This window comes from Chaetura pelagica, unplaced genomic scaffold (assembly GCF_000747805.2).
Source record: "Chaetura pelagica isolate M959 unplaced genomic scaffold, ChaPel_1.0 scaffold12, whole genome shotgun sequence".
Lineage (NCBI taxonomy): Eukaryota > Metazoa > Chordata > Aves > Apodiformes > Apodidae > Chaetura > Chaetura pelagica.
In genome coordinates this window covers 679,645-703,798 of record NW_009952801.1, presented here as the reverse complement: position 1 = coordinate 703,798, position 24,154 = coordinate 679,645, and the positions used below count along the sequence as shown (strand labels likewise).

The 24,154-nt window shown below is 40.1% G+C and overlaps 1 protein-coding gene across 3 annotated transcripts in view; it reads right to left on the bottom strand.

The window, feature by feature from the left end:
- Window positions 1–11,071: 11,071 nt before the first annotated feature.
- PPP1R9A (protein phosphatase 1, regulatory subunit 9A) overlaps window positions 11,072–24,154 on the bottom strand; it is a 134,118-nt gene continuing 121,035 nt past the window's right edge. Inside the window, exons 13-18 of one of the 3 annotated variants that reach the window (XM_009994912.1) lie at window positions 21,386–21,473; window positions 21,210–21,287; window positions 18,123–18,321; window positions 15,421–15,540; window positions 12,225–12,407; window positions 11,072–11,284 (exon numbers count right to left, since the gene is read on the bottom strand). In XM_009994912.1, coding sequence (XP_009993214.1) covers window positions 11,072–11,284; window positions 12,225–12,407; window positions 15,421–15,540; window positions 18,123–18,321; window positions 21,210–21,287; window positions 21,386–21,473 — 881 coding nt within the window. Of the gene's footprint in view, window positions 11,285–12,224; window positions 12,408–13,513; window positions 13,538–15,420; window positions 15,541–18,122; window positions 18,322–21,209; window positions 21,288–21,385; window positions 21,474–24,154 lie in introns of all 3 variants that reach the window. The other 2 variants (XM_009994913.1, XM_009994914.1) reach the window with 2 other exon arrangements.

Sequence of the window (24,154 nt, the reverse complement as noted above, 5' to 3'; positions counted from 1 at the left end):
GTGAAACGTGTTTTAGGCCTCCTCTCCAGAATGGGAGTTTTACCCAATAGTAAAGGAAATGGAGTCAAAGGTGAGAAGTTTGTTTGTGTAGTGCAGAGGACCCTGTGTCAGTAACAAAGGGTAACCTGAAGTTCAGATTATGAATTCCCAAACTGGCAGACTGGCAGAATCACCTGATGCAACTGGATTTCTGGTTATTGTGTTGGGGTTTGTTGTGGGGTTTTTTTTGTGTTTTTCTGTTGTTGTTTTGGTTTTTTGTTTATTGTTTTTGGTGGGGCTTTTTGTTTTGTTGTGTGTTTTGTTTTTTTTTTCCCCAAAGAAAAGTGATTTTGCAAATGAGAATTGGTAACTACCAGTGCAGTGTGCTTTCTTGTCACAGATCTTCCACAGAGGGAATTTTAGAGCTTTTTTCACAGAGCTTTCCCAGGGACTGTGCTAATGGTTCTCCTAATGAACCTTCCTGTTGGCTTTCCCTAGTGTTTCCAAAATAACTGGAAGGAGAATAAATGTTATTTCAGTCTCCTTCTTGCCCCTTTAAGTCATTTCCTAACATTATTTCAGTTTCATAAATTAGTTTTAATCCTACTAAGGAGAGAGGGAGGCTTCAGTTTGGAGTAGTTTCTTGATGAATCTTCCAAAGGGAGTTTCAAAAAGCCTTTTTTTTCTTGTAGATTGGGAAACAATCCCTGAGCACCTTAACTGAAAAGTTCATTGACAATTACTGTTTGTTGAAGCAAAGGGAGCATTTCTGGGCCTTTTGCCACAGTGGGGACCTCTGAGTGTGGCTCACACATGTTCAGTGTTTCACTTCTAGCCTGTACGGGGCCGATGCCCACTGTGGTGCTGCACAGCAGCTGCACTTCACCTTTGTCCAGCAGCAGTTACTGCTGAAAGACCTGTCCAGGTTTCTGTTGGTGGATATTTTTAGCATGGTGTTCATAGAGTCATAGAATGCCAAGTGGGAAGGGACCTCAAGGATCACCTGGTCTAACCTCTCTAGGTAGGAACACAGTTTAGATGAGATGGGCCCAGCACCCTGCCAGGCTGAGTCTTTACAGTGTTTGGTGTTGGGGAATCCACTATTTCCCTGGGGAGACTATTCCTATGTCTGACTGTTCTCATGGTGAAAAATATTCTTCTGATGTCCAATTGGAAGTAACTTGCACCTATTACCCACTGTCTTGTCCATGGCACTCCTTGTACAAAGGGTGTCTCCATCTTCTTGGTAGCCACCTTCTTTTCCCAAGGCTGAACAAACCAGTTTTCTTAGCCTTTCCTCATGTGGCAGGCTTCCCAGTCCTTTGATCATCCTTGTGGCCCTGACCACAATGTTCCAGATGTGGTCTGACAAGCACTGAGTAGAGTAGGATGATGACTTCTTTATCTCTGCTGGTGATGCCTTATTGATGCAGCCCAGCACCCTGTTGGCTTTATTTGCCACTGCAGCACACTGTTCACTCATGTTAGCCCATTATTCACTGAAACTCCCAGGTTCCTTTCCTTTTAGTTGCCTTTTATTGTTGGTTAAGAACTGAATTGAGGGTGCACTAAGTTGGCAATCAGCCTTGTGCTTTGCAGCAAAACACTAGTCTTGCAGAAGCCCCTGTTTGAGCCACCACTTGGTTTCTCACCTATGGAGTGAGCTCTTCTTTCCTTGTTACAGATGTCTCTGCTGCAATTTGCTTCACCACTAGCTGTGGCCCCCTCTAGTCTGGTGAACACATGGAAAGTTCAGTACTATGGAAACACTGGCACACTTCTGCCCAGTACCTGGAGCAAATAAACCTGTGTAGTGGCCTGAACTGAGCCAGTAGTCAGAGTGTGTGCAAACCTTTGTCTGTCCTTGGGATTTGCTGTTCTGGCTGAGAGGAGGTGGTACTGTGGGCTAAGATCTGGGCAAGCAGTGGCCCTCAACAGCAACGGTGTGTCCTGACACCTTGGCTCTGGTGTCCTTCCTTTCTAACACCAACAAGCCCAAGGCTTTCATCCACTGGGATGCTGGACTTCCTGCTGCTTCTTGGAGGGAAAGGGACAGCTCTAAGCAAAGCAAGCAAGTTGTGACCAGGGCTGGTGGCTGGGGCTGTGCTGCTGTCCAGGAGAGATGGTGCCATCCCCCTTCCTCTGCACAGCTGCAGTGGGTGGTGGGTGTTGCCACATCACCTGCCGTGCCCAGGCAGCACCCACGCTGCCACCCTCTCAGTAGCAGAGACACTGAGGGGTAAGGCATGTCCCTGGGTGCCAGAAGTTGGGCAAGGTGGAAGAAATGAGCCACTGCCATGTTGGCTTAGTCACTGCACCTTCCTAGCAGCTTCCTGCTGCTGCCACACCAGACAACTCTTTCTTGCTCCCCCATCCTGACACCCCCTACCTCCCTACCTCACAGCAATAGTGGTTTCTGTTATTTGTCAGGTTTTGTACCCAAGCAGCATGTGCTCCAGGGGTCTAGCAATGGCCAGAGGGGGAGACTAGAGCTTTAGGGTTAAACATGCAGCTAATTGACTTTGGACCCTGGGCACAGCCCTGCATGGGCAGGTCTGTGCACAAACTATGTTGGCAGCTCCTCTCCAAAATGCCCACAGTTGATCTGGGGCCTTGAGACCTGCCAATGTTTTACCATCTTCCTGTGGAGGTTTTGGTGACAGGGACCGACCTGTTCAGATCATGGTTTCAAGTCTCTGCAAACCCCAGCGTGCACAGTGTGCAGACAGCCCTTCCACAGAGCAGAGGGGGCCCTGAACAAGGGGACTTGCCCTTGGCATCAGCTGACTGCACCAAGCACTTGAGAACATAATTGGCCTTAGTCTGGTTTAGATTCTCCTTTCTTAGCAGCTTCTCTCCCTGCAGGACATTTTCAGCTTCCCTGGGAAGCTGCCTGTTTTCCTACAGGAACTCATAATCCATTTTCAGCCTTGAGGAACAGATGTTGTTTCCAGAGCCCAGGCAGAAAAAAACTGCTCTGAAGGAAATGCTCACAATAAGAAGTTTGGGTATTAATTTGTTCATGAGTAGCCATCAACATCCTGCACTAATATTTAAAAATAATTATTTTAGCCTTGCTCCACTATTTGTGCTCAAGTAAATTAAGTGCCTTCTGAAGACCTGATGTTTTGCAACAGTGGCATTAACACGGGTGAAACACCAACCGGTCACTACTGGGCTGGGATATACTCTGTGGTTGTAGAAGTGTGACAGCCAGCATTTCCCTCAGCACTGGTAGAGGCAACCCTACCTATCAAAACATTATTTTTTATTAAATTTAATTAACTTAACATTAATTAATATTTTCCAGTAGTTTGGAAGTATCTTCAGATGATCCAACCTACTTGCTGTTGGATTTTTTCAAACTTACACTTTTTTGCTGGTTTTGGCCTATCAGAAAATAAAGAATGAGTTCACTGGCTTTTTTTTTAAAAAAAACAACTATTCCTGTACTGAAGGTTTCCCAGCAGTCTGCCCACAGAGAGCAGCACATGCAAGCAATGGGCCTTATCTTTTTCTGAAGCATTTGAGAGGGCAGAGATCATAGGTAGGATTTAGTGTCTGCTGTTACTAATAGTAAAATTTGGAATTTTAACCTGAGGCATGGAGGGTTGGAAGCTCCTTGCCAGTCCCCCTGAAGGGTGTCCCGTGTCTCACAGTGCAGAGCTGGGGGTTGATGCTGGGCCATGGTGCGTTGAAGCGGTGCTGGGCAGGATGGCAGGCACGTGTTCTGCAGCTAAAGCAGTGCTGGGGTACAGCTTGTACTCCTCAGCATGACATCACCACTTGCTAGAACTCACTGGCAGCCTCAGTCCAGAAAGAGCAGTGGAAGAACATACATCTCAAGCCTGGCCTCCTGTTTACAAGGTACCCTTCACGGGAAAAATCCAGGCTTGCTTCCCACAGGAGGGCATAACCCATCCTCTTCTACAAGCTCTGGAGTCTGGAGCGGTTTGGGGCATTTCAGAAACCAAACTGCAGGTGTCTGAAAGAACTTCCACACACTCAAGGACAGACATATAGATGGCTCCAGGCGTACAAAGCTGCTAAGCAGACACATTTTATATGTCAGTTGTGGATTTACAGCCTCTTACTGTAGCTATTTTAGTTAAGATAATAATTCTATGGATTGAGGATTCTTTTATCTTCTTGTATGTGGTGGCCATATTAGTGGAAGCAGGGTTTATGATTCAGCTGCTGGGAAACAGAGGCAGGGTTAGACAGATTAAGTCTGGCCTAGATTCTGCCAGATGTAAATCCACTGAAACCATGTCACAAATTGGACAGTCTGTGCTCTCTGCTCTTCCCTCATTTAAAGCATTGCTAAAATAGAATGAATAAATAAAAATAAGGAGTAAAGATATATTCAACATGTTTAGCAGAAGAACTGCTGTACTTTGAATGTATAAAATGTGCATTATGACTAACCTACACTTGAGTGTAAAATGGTAAAATGCTTTTACATACCAAAACTAATCCAGGTCTTTTAAACACTGGCCAGCATCAGTGTGATGGCAGCCTATTGTCACATCCATCTGCAGCAAAACACTGCACACTGTATTTCACCTGCATATGAAAAAAAGGCCATTCTCTATCCTTACACTTTTGTTTTTTTTTACATAATTACAGATTGCAAATGAGATCCACTTGGAGGCCTGTGAATCATGCCAATTTGGCCAACAGCTGGGATTAAAATAGTCTTCGGCACTGAGCAGGAGGGAAAGAACAAGCAGGTCAAGTCTGTGCCCCCCACCCTCAGGCTGACCCATCCTGCAGCAGCTGTCCAGTCCTGCTTACCAGTTATTATTTCGTCTAGAATGACCAACAGAACGGGCAGGAAAGTGAGGACTCGATACAAATTCTAATAAAGATTCAGGATTTCTCATTTTATTGCATTCGTTGTCTAACAACAATAATACTCATTGGCAAGAAATTTATTTACACTAACAAATTAACTTTAAACCACAAGGCTTTGTTGTTTGTATTTAAACTGTAAGAAAACAAAGGGCCACCATGATGTTTTGTTTTGATGTCTCCCAATAACTAGATATTAACCAAAGTTATTCTGGGGAAAACTCAACAATCTAGAGAAGTTCATATCAACCAAGCACAAGAGAACAAGCTCAGACATGGCACAACTGTGTCTTTCATGCAGATGATCAGACACCAAGATGTACAAACAAAAAGTTCAGGATAACATGCACTTCATATACATTTGATCTCTTGTAAAAAAGAAAAGCAAAAGGAAAAAATCTGAAGCGCAACCACCTCTTCAACCATATAAAAAGGAACAAGGTAAGAAGCCAATTTTTACAGTGAGCACAGTGCATTTTAGTTTTCTAGCTGCCTGGTCTTCTAGCAACATGTCTAACACTTGTCAGTGACTAGTGAGTTCCCATTGCAATGTGACTGGAAAATACAAAAGCAGTTGCTCAGACAGTAAATGTGTATGGGAAAGTATAGTCAGAAGAGGTTCACTGTGCACTCCCCACTTCCAAAAGGGCTGGTTACTCCTTAACGTCTAGTGCCCTAGGATCCCTTTCCTTCAGACACTTCCACACAGGGACCTGAATCCACTTCTACTGGTGTCAGTGACAAAGCTCCCACTGAAAATCTGGCAGAAGGCTCAGGCTCTCGGGTTATGTGGGTCAGACCCGATCTCATGAGCTATGAGCCCTCCTCACCTCTTGTCCTGGAAGAAGAAACCTGCCCAACTCGGCAGACCAGGTTTTACAAACCCTGTGGCTTGTTCTTAACGTTCAGTCTGAACTTCCCAAAGAAACAGGCAGCTCAGGGCATGAACCCCAAACTTTCCAGTTCCTACTGTTCACACATCTTTTACATCACTACTTAATGCTGACAGCAGAAGTACCATTGTTAGTACTGCCAGAGAAAGCTCAATTTATAATGAGGGATTTGGAAGGCCCTATGTAATGACTAGGTGTCACAGCTTCAAAAAGCCAGTTCTACAGGTGGAAAAAAATACAGCAAAATATATATGGCAGGTCAACAAAAGGGACTGTGCAACCTGCATCTGACCCAGGGTCACTGTGGTGAGTGGGTGAGTCACCTTGGATGTCACTCACAATCCTGCTCAAAAATGAGCTGCTGAAAGTGCTCTGACAGAAATCAAAGTGAGGGTTACAAAATATATTAATAAAAGGATTTCTTTCCTAGAATACTGATACACCAATAAATCAATCCTGGCAAACTCCCACCCGAAAAAACCAACCTGAGGACAACATGCAGAGGGACCTGCAGAGGACCATTCTGTACATGGTTTTAACAAAACTTTAAAGTATTTTGATCTGCGAAATACATAAAGCCCCACAAGCAAACAGGGAGCAAAGCCACCAGCACAGCCAGGGGTGACCATGCTGGTGAGACCACAGGATAGCACTTTGCTCCTCCAAGCTTGCAGACCTTCTGCCTACTGCATAGACCGTGTGCCTACAGCCCAGGAACACACAGCTACCAGAGTCCCAACTGCTACTAGTGCAGTGTCAATCTGTATGAATATCCATGCATGAACACATGGATGTACACACACATGCCCATATGTATTTATTTGAAGAGGAATCAAGCCACAAATCACTTCAACATTTCTAGAAAGACTGATTCCATTCTTTTCAATCACTAATTTAACAAAACTAAACCCAAACCATCTAACTGCTCTGTGAACTCGTCCTATTTTGACAGTTAATGACTTGCAGCTTAATTAAATATGCACTACTTTTTTAAAACATTTGTTTTTTTCAGCGTTTTGGACCACAACATAGGTTTCCTGAGGTTTTCCAGTGAGGGGCAGCAAGGAATGAGGAACGTGTTATTAAAAGGGTCCAGCCCCTCTGTTACTTGGTTTGATGATAACACAGGGGATGAGGTCACACCTAAAAAGAGCAAGATCAGGTTTTGCTCTTGCCTTGGTATTATTTTCTCTCTGTAAACACTCAGGTAAGAAATCAACACAGGAATTAATTCTTAAAAACTTCCCCTAAACTTCATCACAAGAAACATTACAGCCTGCACTGCAGATTCTGTAAGAACTACAGCTGAATCTGTGCAAACCTTTTCTTGTGATTTGTGGTGTTGCGATGGTACCTGGAATGGTGCTTCTTGGCCACACACAACTAAATAATGACCCTCTTCCATCTTATTGTAGAACTGGATTCTGGACTACTAACAAGACTGCCTTTTTTTTCTCTGACTTAAAAGTGGGACAGAATTCAGTCCCAAGAATCACACAACCATGTGCTCCTCTTACTTGCCAGCACTCAAGCCAGGAAGCGAAGGTGGAGCAGCTCAGGAAGACAGGAGGCTTTGATAGAAGCACTGGCGTTTGAAGAACCCGGATGCTCAATGTCAAGCATCTGGATGTCAATGAGATCCAAGGACTGGCAAGTTTCAGAGGAAAGTTGCTCAGAAATTTTTGTAAAAGCTCCATTCTTGTGGTAACTTAGCAGCAAACTAGAGTCTTAGCACAATAAATGCCTTTGCAAAAAAAATTTAAGAAGCTTAAAAAATGCAAAAGCAATTTTATACACTGAGATACAAACATCACCTAACTCTGTTCAGCTTTTAATTACTGGCTTCTGTTCCACTGTGCAATTCTAACCTATGAACTAGAACAGGCTCCACTTACAGTGACCACCACCAGACCTGCTCAGAGTGCTGGGTGAGATGCCTGAGCTGGAAATGAGTAATGTCAGTATGTCTGGCTGATTTGGACAGAGCAAGGAGCCACCACTGTCTCCACAATCTCAGTATAAACACCAGGTTTTTAAGGACTAAAGTAAACTGCAGTGTTGTATCTTTTGTTTTCTGTTTTTCAGAGTTGCATTTTTTGCTAACTCCCCTTCCCACACCCTTTCAGATATACTCACAGCCTGGCAATACTGCAGCAATGAACAGAACTAGGGTTACAGAACCAGCCTTCCACCATAACCAGGGAGAAGATAACCTCACCAGCCTGCTGCAGGCCCCTGGCTGTAAAGATGACACAGACACATGTCCAGAGGTGTGGAAACACCATGCTGCCTGCACACTGGTTTAAAGGTGGCCAGACTGGTCAACATACTCAAAATTGTTTTATCTCCACAAGTAAAAAAGTAGGCAACAGTGACACTTGCAGCTGAGCCAAAAGAGAAAGTATTTCCAGTCATTTAGCAGCAATTTTTTTTTTTCTTCCTGTTACACAAAGCCCCACATTAGTCTGACTTACAGAAAGGATGAGTGACAAGACATCCACATCTCCTGTTTCGTAAGTGTCATTACATGCTTCAAAGGGAAAAATGCAACACAACTTTAAATGTCCTACAGAACAGTAACAAAAGTTTCAAACTGCTTAACATCTGTTACCCAGTGACATTTTTGCATGTCCCAAAACCGAGTTACCATACTTAATGAAAGGAAACACACAAATCTCTGTTATAACAGAAAGAAGAGCAAAACTCTTGTCATTGCTTGGTTTGCTTAGTTTTCATCTGTTGATCAAAATGCATTTTATGGTTTTATTTTAAATTTAAGCTACTAGTTTTTTAAGTTAGGTGTTTATTGTATTTTTGGACCATGAATAACAAAATGAAATTATCATAAAGGAATAAAAAAACCCCGTAACACTTAAAGGACTTGAGTTGAATTAGTTATTCTGCAGAATAGGAATCTGATTTACAAAGAGAATAACTAGGCACTGTTCTAAGCAGCAAGAATGAAAACTCAATGTATAATGCCAAGCAGTTGCTCAGGTTTCTAAGAAAACAAAAAAACAAAAAAAAAAGGGTCATCACCTCAGATGACTATATACAACCACTTAAACATTACTATAATGTAAACATAATTTTAAAAGAAAAATAATCATCAAAAGCATTTATCAACACAGCATTTAAAATATTGATTTCCAGTTTCTTCCAGACAACTTCTCTTACTCAAATACAAATTGATAACTTCCTATAATAACACAGTGGTAGTTTTACGAGGCCCTTAAACATTTGCATAACATTTCTTCTATAAAGAGCACAGGAAGATTCACTGCAATGTGGAATCCTTGTTAGCATGTGTTTTTTTGTCAGTGGTCTATCTCAAGAAAAATACCACAAGCCTTTAGAAGTATCAGGAAGTATCTTTTATGGCAATTTCATTTTTAAATCTGAATAAAATATACATCAGATACTTGTAGCAATTTGAATTGCAAGGAAAACTAAAGCTAATGCTATTTAGATCTGTTGTGTATTAGCTCTCTCAGTTTACAGACCATTTTACATGTCAAAAGAAATCATTTGGATCAAAAGAAATTTAAGCATAAACTTTGCACCAAACAATTTTGAATTTGAGCTGCAGAGAACTTCACACACACAAATCTGAATGCCGTAAAGTACAGAGCAGAGGAGAAGCCAAGCCAAAATGAAACAAGTACTTCTTCAAAGTAATTCAATACTTACATTTTTTTAGGCTGGCAAGTTTTTAAGTTCAAGATTCCAACTTTGCATCAACATCTTAAACAATTTATGAGTTGGCATGACTAGATAAAGACTGCAACTCCCAGGATTCAGGAAAAGGAAGTGCTGTTTCTCAACCATAAATGCTTCAATGTAGTTAATTTTGACTACAAGCCAGTAACATAATACCTCTCATTGTGGATATCTGCCTGTTGTCTGTCCATTCTATTGAAGAAGTACTGAATATTTTAATACCACTCTTAAAAGGCAGTAGTACCATGCAGTGAGAGCTCTACACTGCTTCTGCCACAGTCAGAACCACACTGCAGGCTTCACTGATGTCCTCATATACCAGGAAAACAGGAATCTCTATAGGATGCAATACAACCACTGCTAAGCCATAAAAACATTCTACAGCCTACGGCCAAAACTTTTGGTGGGAATATTCTTTAAACACATCAATCAAAACAGTCAACATATGGCAGCTTTGGATCTAGTAACTGTCACCTCCATGGAAGCATTGACCTTAAAAGCAATGTACTGAGTTCAATTTTAACCAGAATCCCTCGTCTTCCCCTTCTTAAAGTGCACTTCTGTAAAAACTGAAAATCTTCATCAGACTCAAGTTTGATAATGATTTCCAACAACAGCTTCATAACAGCACAGAACAAAACTTATTCTCCCAGTGCTCACTGGAGAATGATTCTGAAGGTGTATGTTTTTTCTTGGAAAAAAACCCCAAAACCCAAACCAAAACAAAGTAAGCCCAGTTTCCTGTTGAAAACACATGAAAAAGAAAGCAGACTGTGCCATAAGGAAGTTGCCTACACACTGGGAGCACAAGGGAATTTATACAGATCAGTAAGCTGTGCTCTAGTTAGAAATTCATCCTTGCTCAGATATCTAAAGGATAAATGTTATCCTCAGACTTCTGTGTAAACCCACATAATCATTTAAGGCTTTGCCTCCTTCCTGGATTAGCTATTGTACAGTTAACAGGAAGAGTTTCACCTCCTGTCTTTTACCTGGGGGGATATCAACGCTCCTGTCTCCAGTGTATAATAAGAAGTCACTGAACAGTTGTGTTTCCAGAGCAGTGTCACTTCAAGGTACTGATGCAAGATGAAAGTTATTCCAGTAGACAGAACTGAGTATCCAAACACCATAAAGAAGCTGAACTTCCAGTTAGAAAGTTAAGTAAACTCTTATTGGACAGAGCACAACTCCTTTTACCCAGCTGAAGAAATGTGTACCAATCGTTTTGACTGGCCATCCTATTCAGAAGAGGTGAAGCAGTGGACCATGCTTCTCGGCATCATGCTGGTTACTGAAGTGACCAAACACACAGAGCTCAACAGAGAAGAGTAGTTTGGAAGAAAACACCGCCACACAAATATGAAATCTCTTGTCAACAACAACAAACCAAACCAAGGGGCTGGGGCTGTTTCACATGGCAACAACAACGAGAGTGAACTGGATATGCGGGAAAAGAAAACTACACAATACAAATTTCCCTAGTCATTCTAGGTACAGCCCCATTTCTCTGTGCACACTCTTGTGTCATCAATGCAAGAAGGCTGAAGGGGCACCAGAGTGGATAGGAGTTGCTCTTTCCTTGAAGTGCCTCCACTCTTCTAATGCAGCAGCAATTATGCTTATCACTGCTCGTTAGTGCCCTCTGTTGCATCCAATGAAGACTTGTCTGTTTTCTTCGATTTCCTCTGCAGCTGCTCTTGTTCCTTCTTCCGAAGCTTTTCCCTTTGCTTTTCCATTTTCTCTTGAGCTTTGCGAGCTTTCTCCAAGGATGCTTTCATTTCCTTTAGCTTTTTTTTAATGATTGCTCTGTCCTGGGAAGATGCTATACCAAGAGCCTGAAGTGGAGAAAACAAAATTAAAAAAGAAAAATAATTTCATGCAATTTAATCTATCACAAATAGCTTCATATTCCAGTAATAACTCTAGGTAGAAGCCTACAACAATTAAGCAAATTTGAGACAGACTCAGATGTTACTGATGTTTAAGTAGCACACTGCTGTACTACTTCCCATGCCTTCTACTTCTAGAATATTAAAGAATTAGATCTCATTGCCACCAACGTCAGTTTCATAGATCAAATGAGGCAAAGACAGATTAAACTATGTGCCTGAAGTAAGCTAAGTCTATATAGAACAAGACTTCCCAATTTTTACAGCTACGCCTTAGTCAAAAGTTCACTTGCTCTCTTCTAAAACCCCTAGTTAGTGAGACATCAGGAAAAAAAATCAGAAAGGAAAAACTTTGACTTTCAGATATACTGAGTCTCCCACAACTCCTTCATATAATTATTTTGACAAATGCAGACTCATGTTTTTGCTACAAGAAACAATGGAAACTGTATTTAGTTCTAAAAGTACAATTGGTATCAGCTTCTGCCTCCAGTATCCCAGTAATCTATTTCTCAGTTGCTACTTCTGATGTATTTCTATTTACGGTTGTCTTTGAATGACCATTTTGCAAAACAGAGCTGGATGAGAAATACCTGCCTGCAAAGAACACTTCCAAACGCTGCTGTATGATTTACATGTGCAAATACAGGTACATTATGTACACACAGAGTTTTCACACAGCAAATTCTGTCTGCTTCTGAAGCTTCTGAATCCAAGTGCATATGAGAATGACTTAAAAGGGTTGCTGTGGCTTTGCAAACTCTGTGGTTATTATTCTAGTCTGTCAACAACCCCCACAGAGGGATTCACTGCTAAATTCTTACTTCCTTTAAGATTACCTAAAATGACAAGAGACACTGGTTGGTTTTGAAATGCAGTCATTTACCTTGAGCTTACTCCCGTCCAGCTGAAGGAGATGCTCCCCGTTAATGTTTTGGGCACTGAATTCAGAAACATACTGTTCAAGGTTCAGGCTCATTAACCAGTTGGAAACCTGCTGCACACTCCATTCCTGAACAGCACGACTCTGACACTGGCTGTGCTTAGGAGACTGTCCATCATCAAGGATCTGTGACAAAAACACGATGCATTACTATTAAAAGGGTAACCTGAAGAAGTAACAACATTTTTCTGTACAAACTAACATCAGAGCAGAGATGTCTCTACTATCTTTACACTACAATATAAACAATTTCACATTGCTTTATCATATCTGTATCTAACCAGATATCTAAGAATTGGTGCAAGGTACCCAAAAATCTGTCTACAAACAGAAGAATAAAAAGGAACTGGCATTCCTTTTAACCCAAAGAGGGACTGAAGTGGCCGGATTAAAAAATCCTTCAAATTAGAATGTTTCTAAAGGATGCAATGAATCCTGCATTCCACTTCCTGGGCTCATTCACAGATCTTTATGATGGTGTTAAGCTATAAAACAAGACATTTTTTGGAAAAAAAAACACACTGTGAAATTCAAAGTGATGACATTGAACAGCCACTCAGACTGATACTATCTGTGGAAGACTATGAGATGACACAGAGGAGCGGTAAGGAACACACAGAGATCCCACAGCCCTGGCCCTACTCTCATAATGTTGAGCTGCCCAAACACTGCACCAGGAGGGGAAGGTGGGGTGCCAGCTGCTGGGGGCAGCCCCGTGTCCCTGCTCAGCCACTTTATTTCACCCAAGGGTATGCCAGTGAAACAAAAGGTGCTCTGTCCCAGCCATGGTCAGCAAAGCAGCTGCTACAGGTTGCGGCAGCTGCTGCTGTTAGAGCAGCTTTTACGCTGGGTTACATGATGCTGGGAGCTCTCGCTGCTTCTGGCTGTCCAGTCCTCAGGGCTGGGGAAAAGATGTATTAAGCACTATCTTTTCCTCCTCCTATCGCCAGCAGGAGCTCAGTGAAGCTGATGCTTGGCCTGGTGGATTTGCTCTGACAGCGACCCTTGTCGCCCTTCCGGCAAGAGCTGCCATTTGTTACAGCCTTGAAAACTTAGCACAAAGGGGAGGGGAACTCAAGTCAAGGAGAGAGGAGCCAGTGACATCTGCGTGTTCTGCTTGAACAAGGGTTTTGCCACACACCACCACAAACCAAACATGAATCTGCAAATGAGAGGATACATTGCCACGTGATGGTCACACAGTTCATCACAACAGCACGCTAGTATCTCACCTCATCATCAATCATATCCAGGCTCTGAGTGAGGGAGCAACAAAGAAATGGGAAAGAAAAGCATTATAGAAACAAAATACAGAACATGTAACAGCATGTAAAAGTTCAGGCAAGGGCAGCACCAAGATTTGCAAACAGATAAGGCTACTCAAAACCAAAAAGATTTATTTAAAAAAACATTTCCAGAAGCAGAGAGGTTATGTTGAAAGCTCAGCACACATATGATTTGGCAGCTAAACCTGAGACTGTGTCAATGAAACCTTGTTGGGAGTTCCTGGTCTTGACACCCTAGAGCTGGTAGAACCATCCTGATGGCTCCAACTGCAAGAGCAAAAGCTCCTTATTTAGAGGTGAGCAACCTGCAAGAACTGGGTTTCCTCCCCACTCTGTCATTTTTAAAAATCTCCTTAAAATAATCATTTCAGGTCTGCCAGAGAAGCCTGAGTGAAGGATTGCTGGCAGCAATGTGCTATGGGAGGCTGAAGAGCAATGCTGGTCTCATTCCCTGCAGGGGTGGTTGGGGAGGTTTCCCCTGCAGTTCTTCCTGACCCACTGCCTAGTTTGGAGGCTGAAATTTGGCACATAGCAGAGGATGGAGAAAACACATCCATTTTAATAGATCTGTTCAGGCTTGGCATTTCAGAAGTGATAGAGAGCTGAACAAGCAAAATGAAAGCATTTTCAAGCTTTTAATTCAATACCACTGGCAATAGGGCATTGTCACAATAACATACAAAATATAAGGGGAATGAAACTTGGTAAGAGAATGAAATGTGTTATCAAGAGTGTTAATACTAAATAAGTTGTAAAAGATGACTTTTTGTTTTCAGTAATCCACAGGATATCCAGGGCTATCTGCATTCTCCTAGGATTCTTACAAATTGTTGCTCTTTATTACCTGCAGTAAGTAACCTCTAAAAAACAGTTGGGTTTGGAGACTTGCATTTTGGCAAATGGGGTTGCACAGAACAGCCTCATTCTTTAAACCCATGCAAAGCTTGCTGGCAGTAACAGAACAGACCTAACTGTCATTAAAACAAACAAACAAAAAAAAGGCATAGATACTCCAAGGTGCTCCTCTCTGGAAAAAACCACTCTGGCTCCAACCTCAGATGAAAAAAGTGAGTATCTTCTGGAGTGTTCATAGAAGAACAAAGGCACAGGCTTCCTGAGTCCACAAGACAAGCTGTCAGCTACTGTCCAAGTGTGCAACTTCACTGACAACTGAGTTACAAAACTAGTCTCTTATGGAAAGTATTTTCAATATATTATATGCAGTTCAATTATGTCACCAATTACAGGGTTAAGATTGATTTTTCAGCATTACCATTGTTCAAAAAACATCTGGTTTGAAGTAACTGAATTAAAATCTACTGTGCAAAGCAAGCACAAATAACGCAAAGTAGATTAACACACATACGTTCTAATCAATATACATAAATTCAGGTACAAAACCACACAATTCCTGCATGTACAAGTTATTATTTTAACGGATCAGGGCAAAAAGTAGTCTATGTGAAGGTGCCTTACATCTCAACTATATTTACCAAAATATATTGTATGTTTATTATCTCCAAATTGTCTCAATTATGTCTTTTTAGGGTATGTATCTGTGGGTCCACATGTAGGTATTTAAAATGTAGGAAAACTGCACTGAAATGTGTGAGGATCTAGCATCTCTCAGGAAACCAACTGTATTCTACTTTCCTATGATAATACCACAAAACCTTTATTTCAAGTAATTAATATATCAACAAGAATAATCACAATCTAGAAACCACAATTAATTTTCTTGTCCCATTCTACTGCCTAAAAATATCCCCTTCCTGTTTGAGTAGTTATCAAGCAAAATGCTATGGGAGGAAGGAAACAACTGTTTCCCACCTTAAACCATTTCATCAGCATACCTCATCTGATGACAGTGCTAAGGAGTGTGAGAAACCTGGGGGTTTGGGTTCTGCTCCTAAACCACTCAGATCAGCTGAACTTGTGCTGCTGGGACTGAAATCATCGTTGAACGTGAAATTCTGGGGAGAAAAAGATGAGACAAAATAAGCAAACTCATACATGCATCTAAAAGGAAAACCTGCTTTCTGTCTTCCAGGTTGGCATAGTTCAAGAATGATTAAATAATTTATCAAAGCAGTTACAATAGACATTAGGAAGCTTAATTAACTGTTAATATTTATAGAACTTGCAGCATTTCTACCACTGTGTGCTTCAAGAGACGTGTTTGCCAGTTTAATGAATAGCAAAAGGGTCCAAAAGCAATTCCCAGACTCCCTCTTAAGATGCTGGCCCTCATCCTGGAGCTAAATTACTGCTTCTGTGGGTTAATCACTAGCATTTTACTGTCCTCCAAAAATTTAGGACAAGCGTAGCACAGGCAGCAGCACAAAGAATAGGACAGCGAATTAGTTAGCAGAGAGAAGTGAAAACTGCTATTGAAATAGTAAGGAAAATATCCTGTGAATTCTCATTTCTGAGTCCCAAATAATCTCCTAGAAAAGTGAAAGGATCCTCCATCTTTGCTTATACCTTTGGAAAAAAATGAAATTGAAAGTAAGAGTGATCTTTGAATATTCATTGTTATTTACTGAACTCGTAACTATAAAACAAACACTTTTTTTTTTCTTAACAATGCAATGATAGACATCACATCCAACAGGAAATAACAGTGAAAATGTGCACGTATTTTGCAGGAATACAGCAAAATTAACATCAGAAGAAGACAAAAATTATCAAGTATTTCACATTAAAGTGAGAATCATAAAAAAGCAAAATCCATAAAAAATTAAGGACACCATTCTATTCCACTTAACTTGAATATAAAATAGATAATACAGAGATCTCTAATTTGTACTCTAACATCTAAATGAATATCAAATTTAATTTACCTTTGACATTAAATTTTAAAAAATTGATCCAAACATCAAAATAAAAAATTACACCAAAAAAGTTACCCTTTTATCCCTCTCCCAAGATATTTGACCTATCTTTCCTGAAAACAAGAAGTCTTTGAAAAATACCAAGTGTTGGTCCTCTCAGTTTTGCTGCATATTCAACTAAACACTGGTACCACACTGTGCTTTGAAAGCCTGAATAGCAGTAAAGGAACTGTTATTTTTAACTGCAAACTTTACAGAGAACATAAAAATGTTTTTGTAATCAGTTTTCTTACACCTACATTTACAATTCCTGTTCTGCTTTTCCCAACTCTTTATAGAAGAAAATCTGACCAGCTTCATTAATATGCACACTTTTAGCCCCCCCAGTGTTCTTAGGCCAGGAGTTTAACAGCTCCACCTCCCGTTGTGTGAAGAACATATTTTTATTTTTTAAGCATTCTGATTTTTCTTTCACCTCTATTTTGTGCAAGCTTCAGCCTTACAATGAATTTGAGTCTTTAAAATTTAATTTCCTACAGGAAAAACACAAGATGGCTCAGGCCTGCTAATAATTATGGTAACAGAAGAAAAGCCTCCCAAACCTCAACCTACTACTAACTGTGAAAGGGGGTGCCCCTTTCCACATTTAAAAAATACTTTAATACAATGTATGTTTAAAGGCACAAATAAGATTTACATGTCTAATCTTCATCTTTCATTTTCAAAAGAAACTGGGTAATCAACGAGTTTCTCTTTAATTTTCACAGTTTTCATCTGTGGTCTTTCTCAATCTGATCTGGACTGGTCAGCATTGTGTTTGCTCTCCCTACCAGGTAACCTAAGCACAGCTATGACCTTACATAGCTTGGTGCACAGCAGAACTGAGGTATCACCAGCTTTTGGCACCAAAAGAGTAAGAAATGCCTGTGGAAACTGCTATTATGTACATGCATGTATTTGCAGAAAACACAGAAATTCGATTTTTGGTTCAAACTCCTGGATGTAAACTTTAGAACCAAATCTATTACTTTTTACCAGACCAGTATAAAAATCAACTGCTACAAGCTGTAAGAAGATACAGGCAGAAAAATGTTTTCCAGAAGTGAAACAAACATGAAAAAGCTAAGTAAAATACTGTAACTAGGGGTTATTTAAGGAGTTACCATGCTGAAACACTCATGCACATAGAAAGGAATCACAAAGATTAATTAAATTGCAATAGTTCGTATTTACAGTTCAAGCATCTTCATACAAAGAATTAAATCCAACATTCAGCATGCACGACAAACAGATTTCATTACTGGGGAGAAAAAAGGCAGATGACTGACTGCATACAGCACCTCTTCACTTGCAAACACCTCATTTGAACATGGGTAGGTATTCCCACAATCAGTCCTGAAGAATGCAGAAAATATCTATAACTGAAAACACAAATCTAGCATTTGTGCAGTGGATCCAAATGCTAATTTCCACTGGCTATTGTTATGGTACAGCACACCACAGTCAGTTTACTGAATTAATATACATTAAGACAGAGTAAAAAGGTGGAATGTGGAATGGTACAATGGCAGAAATGTTCTGTTTGGATGAGCTTTTACCATACAATGAACACCATGCACTGTTTATTGTAGTAGTCACATATTGGCCTGTTCTTTTTCCAGAAACATTAAGCCAATTATGCCACTCAACACAGTGGGAATAAGGTAGTTTTTATTTTCTACCTTTGACCCTTTTTTAGCTGGACTTAAATTTTCAGAGGAAGGTTCAGTTGAGCTGGTAGGTGATGGCAGGTTGCTAGAAGAATTGGATCCCTTGCCACTCTCTCCATACCATGTGAATGGTACACAGTGTGGGAGAGAGGAGGATCGCTCTCCTAAAGATTTAGCGTTTGCTGATTTCTGCAGCATCTCTCTGGCAGTCCTGTTTAAGAGAAAGAAGCGGGAATATGTGTTAGAATATCAAATAAAGAAAAAAAAAATGCCACAGAGGCAGTTGACTGTATCAAGAGTGACATTCCCTGTTAACTGTGACTAAAGAACTGATAGGAGAAGGCCTGAAATGCCCTTTCAGCAGAAGTCAGCTCTTTTGATTCTTTTTCTAACTCAACCTCTCTTAGACTAACATACACCCAGCAAATCAAGACAGGTGTGTCTGTATCCATCTATGGATATGCCTCTGTTACAACAGCTAAATATGGATAGCGTATTATTATCTTGATTTAAAAGTTATTAAATATGAAAAATATTAATATATAAAAGGAAAGAAACACCTATGTGTTATTATCAGCATATTTCCTTCTAGTAAGAAAGACTGCAGTGGATAATCTGATCAAGGCAAAGGCAACAGTTACATATAAATGATTTGTTAAATATATCATGTCAACAGTATAGAATGTAAATTAAAATAACTATACAAAGTGTCTACCTCAAAGAACTTCTGCACAGGTCATATTCTCATATTATTTATATCCATGTATATATAGTACTGTTTCAGATCATTAAACTTCTGGTCTTAGCAGCCACCGGCAAAGCGCAGTAAATCTTCCCTCAATTTCTACCTTCTGGACAGCTTCTAAATCATTATTAACATAATCACTAGAGCTTTGTGTATTGTGAAGCCTCTTTTTTGTATGGATGAAACTGAGGTTGTCAAAGGGCCCTCACCCATGGAAGCAGCAGCAGAGTCCTCCCTCCCTTTAAAAGCTACATTAAGAAAGGTAGTTAGTTGTATCTGACTCAGCCCTGTACTCCTCTCTCATCCTCTAATCTTGCTTGAAAGTAGAAAGAAAAAACAAATTATGTTGCCTGAACCACTTAGCTTTAGGCAGAGGAATATATTATATGCTGCTTATTTAAATGAGGAATTTTTAATACATGTAACATTAGTGGTAGTCTTAGGTAGCAATTCAGGATCTTATTTGCACATCCTGAGTGATATTTTTTGGCACTGAAAAGATAATGCAGGCAACATCCATCTTATAGCGTGATTAAGTCTACATCAATCAGTTGCTACAATGGACATAATTATAGCAAGTTATGTAATATCTTTTGATCATCATCTTCCTTCTTTCAAAGAGCTACAGCTTTGGCTGCAGGGGAAATATCCTCACATTTCTTCTGAGGCAATTCTTTTGAGTTAGTAACAAAGGAAGTGACAATGGGTGTTAAAAAAGTTACATTGAACAATAATATTCCAGCTTGCAGAGGCACAGTGAAAACTACAAATGCTTATGAATTTTGAGTTTGAAAGGAGTACCAAACTTTGCTCTTAGTAACTGTATCCAAACTCAGAAATATTAACAAACAATACAAGTAACTGATTTATCTAATGGTCTGTTAAGCAACTGATCTCCCTACCCTGAGACACGCTTCCTCTAAAGAAGATACCTATGGGATCTCACTAGTGTCTGTAACATACTATGTTGGTACAAGGAACGTATCAAGTTCTTAAAAACAAGTTTACATTCATTTCCAACACCCTGTGACTTGGTATTTAAATGCTACATGATGTTTACTACCCTGCTAAGGACACTGCTTGTCTTACAGGTACACAGAGGTGCAGAGAATTTGCTTAATAAATCTCTCCCTGTCACTAGGGAAATCCAGCAGTGAATATCTCCAGGTCACACTGCAAGCAGACTCAGGAGCGGAACCAATCGGAACAGGTTTTCTGAAACCAGTGCAGAGGCAATGACTGCTTCCCAAGACCACTGAAGATCCTGCCAAATATTTACGGGACACAAATATACAAATGTATCCTGAGACAGAATGTTGTACTTCAGTACACTGTGCCTGAGGGGTTAAATCATACTCTAAGGTTTATTTTCCTTTTCTGGTTTTATGGAGCTACACAATATACTTGTCACTGGGTCTCCATATGCATTAGACTGTCAGAAAAACTCCACAAACACCTACGTGCTGGTTTTCCAACACAATGATTTTCTGAGTAGTATTCAAAGTCCACTTTCTTCTGATAGCTCTTTTCTCATTGAGGTTTTTTTTTGCATTGTTTTATGCACAGAGAATTTTGGAGCTCCTATGTCTTTCCTAGGCTTTTTGAAAATATTAAGCTTGCTTACCATTCCTAAAATTGTCTTTCATGCCTGGAACCAGGTATCAACCCCTGTAGCTGTGACCTTGTCAGATTCACCAGTACATGAGAAGAGACCTTCAGTAAAAATCTACATTGGCTTTTGCAGAGAAGATTGCTTCCTGCCATTTTGAACATTTATTTATTTATTCAGAGTCCAAATACTGGTGAAGTGGCCTGATCAGATCTCACAAGGAATTCATCATTCCTTTCCTAAGAGTTGGCGATGTGACAAATGCTGTCAGTGTTTTTCCTATCTATTTTCAACTGAGAATGTTCATCTTCATAAACAAACACTTCTGAAAGCATTCCTGATATGGGTGATGTGAAGCTGCAGTGAACAGCTGCTGCCCATCCTCAGTCTGGGGGGCTTTTTCAAAAAAATGCATGGAATTGTGTCAAGATTTCTGGTTCATGGGTATTAACTGACTGTGTGTGCATTTCTAGGCCAGCCCCGATAACCTATTTCTGTAAATCCCATTAGTGGATGCAAGAGTAGTAGTGATGCCACAGTATTATAAGCCCCTAAGGTATTTTTGGATTATATGTTAGTCTTTCACTAGTTAAGAAATCTAGATTTGTAAGTTCAGAAGGTTATCTCAAAGCCCAAGACTTATTTATATTAGTGGGACTGTTAATGTTGTAATCTGCTAGAATGATTAGTGTTTCCCAGTGTTTCTGGCATATCCTTTCTTGCATCTTCTATCTTTTACCCTTACCTACTGCCACAGGTCACCCTCATAGCTTCTTTCTCTTTCCGCTTCTTGCCCTTGTTTGAACTCCTTCTCAACGGAGCCCTACAAAAACATTAGAAAACATCAGGAAACGTCTCTGACATTTTACTTTCAATCCTTTTAATGAAAAAAGTAAGTATTTTAAACAACAAAATGCTTACCCAAGATCTGCAAGTTTTCGCTTTAGTTTTTCTGTGTGCCCTATAGTCGGGCTAGTTGTTCTTGCTGCCTGAGCACATGTGGCACCATCTAGGACACATTTGTACATGGAAGAACGTACATTATTATTTTTAATTGCTACTGATAGATACCCCACTTTCCATCCAGAACAGTTTGTGTATATTTTCTTAATTAGATAGGCATACATGTACACACATGTGAGTACACAACTTATTTTGGTCAGTTCTTCTCATTTCTAAGAAGATGGTCTGAAGAGGAATAAAATACTTTCAGAATTTGAAATCTTAATCTCATTCAGAAATTTTATTTTAATTGAAGAAAAGGAAAAGTTAACTGTACTTGAGTTTTAATGAATATGCAGTAAGTTGAACAACACAAAAAGATTTAGAGATAAAACATTACAGTGAATCAATTTTTAAACTTAGCAGTAGCCCCTTCAGTTTCCTTTTACAGAATTTGTATGTTATGTATCCTTTACTTCCAAAAAGTCTCCTAAAATACTTCAATCAAATTTGGAGCCAAGGGTATCTTCTACAATGGACATGGCTAGGTAGTAGTAATCTGTTAATCTTGATGATCTTTGTTAAAATAAACATTTAACTTGAAATCTAACTATTCTGAATTAAAAAAAAAAATAAAAGTAGCTTAGTTAATAAGTTTGCCCTGAGACGTCTACTAATTTTTGATCTCTTCTATGAACACTATTAAAGCCTAAGAGGAAACAGTCTGAACAACCTATAAAGCTGAAACAATGAACCTGAGTCTGCAAAACATCCTGTGAAGTCTGTGTGGAGGCTAAAAGAAAACACTGCAGTTGAAAAATTCAAAGATTCTGTGATTCTTAAACATAAGGAGTGTTCTCAGATAATCTAGGCGAAGCAAATGAAGGTCAGTCATTCCTGTCACTTGGGATTTGGTGACTTTTACAATGTGACCTCAGATCTACAGTGACTTTTCATGGAATGCATTGCTGGGTTTGAGGATTTCTCCTACAGTAGCTGACATAAATTAAGCCCTCAGAATCAACCCCTAATACCACAGCACTATCACAGAACAGTCAGCTATGTGTACAAAACTTCGTATGTTGTTTTGTGGATAGTATTTCGCCAAGTTTTGATTCAAGTAAAAACTTAATGCACAACTGGTTCATAAGTCCAGGGAAAAGCAGTAGAATAAGCCTCTTGCAATACCCACACTCTAAAAGCCATACTATCAACCAACATTAAGTCCTTATGTTAAAAAAACCATTCAAGAACAAGTGACAAGTAACCTCATGTCAAAAAAGCAAACAAGAAAAATTAATGAAGAATGACAAAAGGAAGGAGAAGTCTCCTGAGAAGACATTCACTCCTCAGGGATGGCAAGGAGAGCTGTAGGCAATGCACACTGTGCACACTCCTCTCCTGTCTCCTCTTATGGTTCCTCTTTCACCTTTAATGCATACTTCTAATTTAACCACTCTCAAAATTGCCACTTACAAAACTAAAAGTCATTATGTTTATTTTCACTCTAGTTATTCACAGGCAAGTGGGGGTTGGAGGCCAGGGGGCAGTAAGCTTGTTTGAGAAACTTCCTAATGAAAGTAACAAAACTGTAAGGTCAACTGCTTTTGTGGTGGGCAAATAATGAAAGTTGAAAGTTTTGCTGCTGCAGTAGAAGAAATAACTTGGAGAACTCAGGAAGGACATGCAGCAGCTCCCACGCATGGCAAATTTCTGTTCAGGCTCTTGTACCACTATAATCCCACTCCCATGCAGCTTGGACCAGCCCAGACCCTCTGAATAATGACAATTTGCTAGGTAAAACACGCTAGCTCTGGGATGCAGTGGAGGATGGATAGGCTGGATCCCCAAACCAGCTTCAGTGGCTGAGTAGATTTGAATCTAGAGAGACTTGCACACAAGGAGGAATGCAGTGCTGGGAAGGGGACTTTGATCACCCTGGACAGGTGCATCTTCCCTGACTCTTTGCAGTTCTTCAGAGAGGGTAAGGGAGAAGTTGGTCCTCAGAATTAAGCACATGGAAGCTGATTAATCCATCACTTTGAGCCTCAAGGAGCTGGTGTAAATAATCTGTGGCTGATCTGAAACGACCTAACTTTTGTGCCCAAGGTCACAAACCCATTGCAGCTGGCCTCACATCAGCAGAGTCCTGACCTGCTGCCCTGTCAAAGGCTGCTCTTGCACAAACCAGGCAGAACTGAAGAAAATAATCATACAAATACACAAAAAAATATGCTAAAAAAGATGAAAAAACAAAATTCCTCGTAATTTTGCAGTGAAACTGATCTCCTGCCACTTCAGCTCTTCCCACAACACTGCAGGATCTCATAAAAAACCACAGACAAGTGTGAGCTTGCTAATGCTCACTTTCGCTAATGAGAGGATAATCAATGTACACACACATGTCCACAGATGTGCTCTTTCTACCTCTAAAAAAACCCACCTGAACACACAGAACAAACAGAATGGCCCTTTTTATTTTCTGACCTGTAAATTATTTGACAGCCAAACTAATAATCAATTAAAATAGTATGCTACCAGACATGTTGCCAAACAACTGCTTTAGGATTTGCCCCTTTTTTGTAGGACTTTTTAAATGCAAATTTTCCACTTGAAATGAAATTGCTCTGGTTTAATTTTCATGTACTACTCAGAATCTGGAAAGTACCGGTTGTTTGCTTAATGGTCACAGTGGGGAAAACATGATGCCAATATTTAGACAGATTATTTTTCAAACCTAAATTGGAA